This window comes from Nymphaea colorata, chromosome 1 (assembly GCF_008831285.2).
Source record: "Nymphaea colorata isolate Beijing-Zhang1983 chromosome 1, ASM883128v2, whole genome shotgun sequence".
NCBI classification, from domain to species: Eukaryota; Viridiplantae; Streptophyta; class Magnoliopsida; order Nymphaeales; family Nymphaeaceae; genus Nymphaea; species Nymphaea colorata.
Window position 1 is genome coordinate 32,223,318 of NC_045138.2, and position 8,135 is coordinate 32,231,452.

Here is an 8,135-nt window from a genome sequence, read left to right on the forward strand (position 1 = left end):
GGCTGGCGGGTTGGTAAGAGCCCGATCATGAATTTGACTCCCTGGGCATTGTTCCTTTGAACTGCAAATAATCAAATAATGGTGAGTGCTACACTTCAACTTCAACAATGGTGAGTGCTACACTCCAGTTGATGTGTTGATGGGTGTAAGCATAAGATCATTCAAGTCTTGAACATTTAGAGAATGAAAACATACACAAGAAATTAAAACAAACATATCCAAAGAATTTGAAACAAAATCATGTTCATCTTGATGGTCCAATCTTGGCAGCCATTTTGCTACCGGTGATTATTGAGGTCAAATTTTTGTGTACTTTTGTGTTCACTTTTGTGTAAGATAGAACAGGGGGGCAGACAGACAAACGCCTAACGATATAGATTTATTAAGCTTAATCGAATCCAGCTACTGGAACTAGCCGGAGCACACCCTACACAGGTTCATTGAGCTTGATCAAAGTTGCTTATTTGAGCAAGTCTTACAGATTTATACAAGAAAGAGCTGCAGAGATGCAAAGAATTACTCCATCATACCCTAGAACATTGCAGTTATTTAATTTTATACAAATCTCTTATTCACCTCAGATCATCATAACTATGCAACATAAAATGTGAACTACTTTGATTACTAAAACGAATCTTAGGCAGAAATATTACAAGCAGGAAACAAAACAAACTTATTTATGTCTGAGTATAAAAAGGAAACTCAAGGCAGTCCAACAATGCAGCCACTTGAACAAAGCCAAAACACACTATAAACCCAAGGAACTGCGGAAGGCTCTACAGAATGTGCTGGAAGCCACCAAGGGGAAGGAAGTATTCAACACACTGACACACCTTGCTTTTCCCATCTTTTAAAGCTTCTTCATGGTTGATGAAATTTTCCTACTCGACATGCCAGTTAGATCGCAGCTTCAACGTTTTTCAGGAGAGAATACCTTTCTCACTGATGCACCAATCAAGAGCAAGACTTAAAAACACAGATCCCAAGCACCAAATTCTTAATAGGAGTCATGAGCAGGGCTTTCCTCATGAATGTCCATTGAAGAATCATTTGAATTAGAGGCATGGATTTCCCTGTTTTGATGGGAATGGGCTTGGCACACCTGAAGAGATTGGACACCACCACTAATGTCGTGATTTTGTGAAAATGTGCCATGCTGGTCCGTGTCAGAGGAGCCGACTCTCCTCCCTCCATTTCCACTCTGCAACACATTGCTGGGCAAATAACCAGCCTGAGCTAAATGAAATGGCTGAAGGCTTCTCCGCACTGGACTGGATAAAGCATTAGAAAAAATCGAATTCTTGTGCTGATCAGAATGGCTAGGTCGTGCGCCCTGAGCCAGAGCCTGTCCAGTTACACCAGGATATGCTAAGGAATTATTCAAAAGGAACATCTGGGGCTGAGCATTCTGGTGATACATTTGAGACCCTGGAGATGTCGATGTTTCTTCTCCACTGCAATCAAGCTCATTCTACAATTTGTCAAAAAAACAAACATTTAGTACATGTGCTGAATACATATTCCAGTACATTCCCTTTAACTAGAAAGACTGGTCGGCAACATGAATCCATATGAGTAAGGGAACTATAAATAAAGTTGTCGTATCATGCTTTCCACTTCATTTCAAGGAATGGTCAGTAAATTAAATGGTTCCTAGCAACCATGGGGATTTGAATCTCAAATTCAACCTAATCACTAATCAGCTACCCAAGAAGAGAGCCCGCCAAACTCTTCTTGCAACATGGTGATAAAAGGTTTAAAAATAATAAACCCCTTGGAGAATCCACATATTGAACAAGTTATGCTGTTTAGTATAGAACTTCACCAAGTTGGGTTCAGGAACATCTAAAAGTGATTTTCTGTCAAATAGTTATTAACCTAGCACCGGAACAATCCAATCGACTTCTGAATTGGATCCAAGTGACACATTCAATCACAATGTGTAATTTTTGAATTGGCTAATAGATCTTACACATCTAGAAAAAGGATCACTCGCCTACAAAGATATAACCCATCCTTCATATAGACCAAGGAACTATCCATTTCATTTAGCTGATATAAGTCCCGACAGTTTATGGCCCCTGTGCACATTTCTTTTGCAGCCTTTCTGCTAGTGTATCCACATATTTTAAACAAAAATAGTTTCCCGCCACTGCATCGGGTTAAACCTAAGGCATACTGAGCTACATTAGCAAAATAACAAGAATAGTTAAACTACCCTATTAGCATGCATATCTTTCTCAAGTTAATCAGCCCAACATGGATGCAGATTAACTATTAGACAGCAAAAGATACAACACATTGTATCAGTAAGTGTGCAATATGCATGCAGAGGTTTTGGGACCCAGTTGATAATAGGTTTGCAGAAGTCTCTTTGCTATCCTGTCATAGTTAAAATCATTGTCAAAAATATCATTTCATGTTTTAAACAGTGAGGTTTTCCTCAGTATAATACCGCAAACTTGACAAAAATGGGAAAATATGGTCAACTAAGTCACATAGGTACAGGTACAGGAAAGCGGGTATGGGTACGGAATTTTAGAAAATCTTGGTATGGAGGTATGGCAAAAAAAAAAAAGTGTAAGAGTGTGTGTGTGTGTATATATATACACACACACACACAACACATCATGAAGACGACGTTTAATAGTTTCTTTCATAATTCATACATATAATCTCATAAAACATAAATAAGCTAATACAAATATGATTAAAACATGAGAAAAATGTGAAAAATGTGGTTTGGATCGGTTCCAGGTTTAAAATGTTTGGAAAGAACACATTTTTTTGTGACTAAGGTTAAAATAGAAATAGCTAACTACTTCCAATTATACATATATACAGATGTATGAAGAGCACCTCATTCTAATTGGAACACTCACCTAGAAATAAAAGAAATCAAAGCACATCAATTTTATATTCTCTGGCAGCAATTGGGATCTGATTTACTCACAAAATCTAGTATCACATAAAAAATGGATATATTTGGTCCCCAAAATGACTCTAGTTCTAAACTTACCATCTGCAAAAACATTCTATTACAATTAGAACCTGAAAAAATTGGTTGGAGTTCTCTTATAAAAGGACACAAGGATAAAACGCTGTATCTAATTATCTACAGAAGAACTAGGTGCCTGAGGAAATGGCTACGGAAGCAAAGAATATCCTATTACTTTGTTATTCACAGTCACACACTAAAGAGGGAAAAATTGCTCTCTGAAGAATAATAAGATTGATCATTTTAGTTTCTTCAAAGTATAAACCAATGTTCCTGAGAACTTATGTAACATTTCAAAGGTAACATTCGTGGTGGAGCACAGGATACACCAACCGTCACAAGCAAAACAGCTAGATGCAATTTATCAAAGGAGCCTTCTGATGCTCCTATATTATGATCGAATATCAAAGTGTACCATATTTAAGAAGAAAATAAACTAAAGCAAGGGAGACAACAGGAAGAAACAAAATAGCCAAGATAAGCAACATAATTGCAATTTGAATCTCAGGATCTCAGACAGCACCAATAATGAAGTCGGTTATTATGCCTACTGGTAGTAGAGCATTCTCTGTAAGCATTGTGCACAAAAAACCTAAAGCTCCTAAAGCTCTTCTATATACATCATCACTGCAAAGTGCAAACCCCTTTTCTCGTGGGGGACAACTTCTTCTCCCTCCCATTTTCATCCCTGTCATTTGTGTCTGGGGTTGTATAAAATCTGAGAGTTTGGCTGGGTTTTAAACTAAAGCTAATGTAGATCAAACTAACAAACTGTCCTGCACAATTCACGAACAAAGGGGAGAACTCCAGGTAGACATACAAAAGCCTATACTTTCCCGAACTGCATAAACATCTTTAGTTTGTTCTTGTTATTGCCATTATGTTTGCAGTCCTCGGTACTCAGATCATGTCAAAATAGACAAGCAAGAAAATACATGGCAATTATCAAAATGTATAGGGCGTTTTTCAAGAGAGTCAGTCATAGAAGCTTTTACTACCATCCGTTTTGGTCCAAAATTTGGGGCTAAGAGAATCCAGAATCTCCAGATCCCATACAACTCATGTGTTGACTTTACATCAGGCTTATCTCTTCAAATACAAGTCCTTAAAACTATCTGGAAAGAGATAATTGCCTTTCTTCTTAAAAGCAAAAAAAGAATTTTGATCTTATTATTTGTAGCTCAACAGTATTTTTGCATGTGCCATTTAGCTAAGAAATTCTTATATGAGGTATATCATCTCATCCACTGCATTTCAGTTTTTTTCAATAAGCTGAGCTGTGATGTTGGAGATCTACTTTCTCCTTGATATGTCATCTGATTCATTAGATTCCATTTGCTTATTCAGCTGGGAGTGATACTGCTTTGTATACCATAATTATTGTGTCAACACTGTCAAGGACTTAGAGGGCCACGAGCTGAGAGACTTGAAAGTTGAAATATACCCACCAAGATATTTCATGCAGAGATTTCATGTAAAGTATTATGTCTTGCATTGTTTCTAGTTTGGCTAATATTTCATTTTGTCATTCATGGACAGTATCATAATCTTTCTACAGCAATGAATATCAATACGATCAGTAATCAGTATTGCACTAGCATATATACTTGTTAGAGGATTTTTTTTCTAGGTCAGGTGTATTTATATATCATCTTTTAGAAGGTTTTGTTAGGACAAGTCGATTTGGGGATGACCCCACTTGTGTGTGTGCATAAATACATTGTTTTGTTAGAATGTTTTGCTAAGATAGGTTGATTTGGAACAGGTTTTAAACTAAATGTTTGGTGACTGCTTGGACTGAATGTATGAAATTACCATATAGACATGTGACTTACTTTGCTGAATGCATGAAATTATTTGCTTACTAAAGATTGTATCTCATTGTATTTATGATCGTTTATTTCCTCTAAAGTGTTAAAGCGTTTACATTATTTTGATTTTTTGTCTTCATTTTTCTTATCAATTCTTATTTGATTTTTAAATTAAAAAATTATGCTTTTTTCTATTAATCATATTCACAAACCATTCCAATTCCAATTCTAATTTGATTCACCAATCCACTGAAGTATTCGGCTATACAATTCCACTCAAAACCCGATTTTGATAAGATTAGTAAGCTAAAGAAAGAAACAGTTATTCATGTTTTATATTGACCTTGGAAATATAATTTACGAAAGTGTAGCCAACAAATTTTCATATACTCAACAAGATTACGACAATTTGAAAAATGAACACCTCACGATGAGGTATACTAATAAGTAGTATGGTATACTAATATTAATGATCACTAGAACAGGAAAAGAATGTACCCAAAAGAAACACACACTCACAGATTCTTTGTATGCATGACGAAACAAGAATTACCTGTGATGTTGAACTAACAAAGGGAAAAATCAACATCATCTACAAGTCCAACTAAGGCACCCAAGGTTAGGGGGAAAATATCGCTCATTTGAAAACCTTGGCATCCACAAGATAGGGGCATAGTAAGAGAAGACATGAGGCAGGTAATACAACACGATAAGGATAAAAGGACAACATATAAGATGAAAATGGAAATGATATCTGACAGAATAAAAGATTCAGCGAGATATAGACCTGTAAATAAGCAACAATATCTGCTGCAGTCACCCTTGCTCCTTCTTCATGTTGCCTCAGTATCCACTGGTACAGTTTCTCCTGATGAATATATAACAATCATAAGTACCTGAATAAATGAACATGTTAATAAACGACAACTACATAACATCGTTGCCTTTCCGTTGCAAAAAAGCAACCACTAGCCATTCAGATTTAGTAGCCTTCGAGGTGCTTGTTGAACAACTTAGTCGTCGCTCCATTAGCATATTTGCCTAGCAACGATGTCCTTTATACTCCTTAGGAAGCAAGATTCTAGCTGCTTTACCAAATAAATTTGATCGCCGAGGACCATGACAAATGAATCAGGTTATCCAATAAAAAATAACTAATATCTAGGTCTAGGAACTCGAGTATCGAACAACTTTGCCTACGTTCCCGAAGGCAACCCAACCCGACGGATAAGCATTAATTCCTTTGAGGGCCTTTTGTTCAAATAGACTGACTTCTGGCGACATTCATATCACTAACAGAAGACAAACTAGAAAACGTCCAGTTTTTGAGAAGTCCTAGATCAAACAAGTGAAATAGGGGTAACCTGCACTTATTCACTCATTAGTATAAAGACAAAATCAACCAAAAAACATCTAACGCTCTAGAAGTCTAGACCATCTTGTCCAGAGCAATCCAAATCAGTATCTTAAATACCGACAATCCAAGATAAGAAATTAAGCATGGAAAGCAACAAAACAAGAATATATATATTCCAACCAACAAAACAATATGCCCTTCCTAAAACCCCCAAACGCAATCACGCCGATGCATAGGATTCATGGAGCACCAATGGCACAAAACTCCAAAACCCCAAAACGAAGGGAAGTTACAAACAAAACCCAAATTCGATGAAAAAATATCTAATTGAATCTGAATTCTCACCATCCCGTGCCTCTCACCCGCCTGGAAGGCGAGTTTCTGCTGGTTCTGCGCCTGCGTGTATAGCTGCGATAGTGAATTGGCAGCGCTGCAGAAGGTGCTGTACATGGTCCTGTCTACCTCATCCAAGCCCGTTGCATCGGATTTCCTCTTCTTCGCCATTCTCTTCAGAGACTCAACGATAACAAATATGCCAAAGAGAAGGAACGGAAAAAGAGAAAAATCTTAAAATTGCTCAGTCGGCTGGGCCTGGAATATCCTCTTCAGGTGGAAGACAAGAACCCTGGAGCTTGCGCCATGAAGAGAACCAGCAAAAGAGGGAAAACTAACGAAGATGAAGAGAAACCCTCCTTGACGGTGCGGGAAAGAAAGCGCGAGTAGCAGCCTCGTGCTATATAACTGAAAAAAAAAATGAAAAACGAAAATACAGGGAGGAGAAAAAGGTTGTAAAATTCAATTGTAATTAAAGTAAATTAATTGATGGAAAAGATGCTTGTAAAAAATGAAATATGGGAATATTGCGAGGAATATGAAAAATTAATTCCAAAGTATTGATGTTCGTACTTTCGTTTATATAATATATATATATATATATATATATATTATTGGATATTATAACTCAAAGATAGTCGAAAGATTTCAACTTTCTATAATCAGCCCATTTAAATAAAATAAAGTACGTATAGTATTAATTTATTTTTCAATTTTTTAAAAAAATCGTTAAATAATTATATTCATAATTGCTACATGATTAATTTAATATAAATTTTACAACAATTAATGAGACAAATTTTTTTTTTCACCCTTTATATATATACATAACAAGTAGCAGTTAAACCCTCCTATACTATATTCGTTAGGAATTATTTAGGTTATTTAATCAAAAAGATACATGAAAAATATAAAGATAAGCTATTTTTTCAAAAGTCCAAAATATCATTCAAATAACAAGAAAGAGATAATGACAAATAAACAAACAAATTTTGTGGGCATTTTTGCATTTCATATTACAATCTAATCTCCTCTATCAAATTCCTGGAATCAAGTGCTTAAATAATCCCCAACAAAATCAATATGAACAAGTAGTTACTAGACTCTTATATATCATGTTAAATGGAAATCATTTGATCGTCGATTCTAAGCCGATGAAAGTTGGGAGACTAAGTTGAAGATATAAAAGCTCAACTGTTTTTTGAAGAGAAGTAAATGTCATTCAAATCAAGCGATTATCCTAGTTCAAAGAAGCTGATTGTTTATCTTTTTTTTTTTCTTTCTCTTACTATCTCCTTCTTTGAAGAGTATTTCAGCCTCTTAAAAATAAATGGTTATACTTATTTCAATTTAATCTTCACGATGTAGATTGTCGAATGTACTTAAAATTGACAACCAAAACTTTTCTCACTAAAATTGATGTAAATGGTATGGTACTAATATATTTTCTTTTATAAAATATATAGCGCAATGAATAGTCCAATAAATAAATGAAAAAGAGGTTGGGCATCGATTCAATTTTTTCTTTTTTCTTTATCATGTGCTGGTTTTTGAGTTCCATGTTTTCCGTACGGTTCATCAAAGGGAGAGAAGACAGTATGGAAGAAAAAAAAAGACAAAAATAATGAAAAAATTG

The 8,135-nt window shown here is 35.5% G+C and overlaps 1 protein-coding gene across 1 annotated transcript; it reads right to left on the minus strand.

Annotated features, from left to right (window-relative positions):
- Positions 1-594: 594 nt before the first annotated feature.
- Positions 595-6,888, minus strand: LOC116245925 (uncharacterized). The gene is made up of 3 exons (XM_031617542.2): positions 6,512-6,888; positions 5,597-5,677; positions 595-1,471 (listed from the first exon to the last, which is right to left on the minus strand). The coding sequence occupies exons 1-3, from the start codon at positions 6,668-6,670 to the stop codon at positions 998-1,000; spliced, it is 714 nt and encodes a 237-aa protein (XP_031473402.1). The 5' UTR covers positions 6,671-6,888; the 3' UTR covers positions 595-997.
- Positions 6,889-8,135: the final 1,247 nt, after the last annotated feature.

Coding starts and splice junctions, on each gene's coding strand:
- LOC116245925 (XM_031617542.2), bottom strand. CDS start 6,670: ATGGCGAAGAAGAGGAAATCCGATGCAACGGGCTTGGATGAGGTAGAC. Junction 5,678..6,511: donor CGGGTGAGAGGCACGGGATG/GTGAGAATTCAG, acceptor TATATTCATCAG/GAGAAACTGTACCAGTGGAT. Junction 1,472..5,596: donor ATATTGTTGCTTATTTACAG/GTCTATATCTCG, acceptor GACAAATTGTAG/AATGAGCTTGATTGCAGTGG.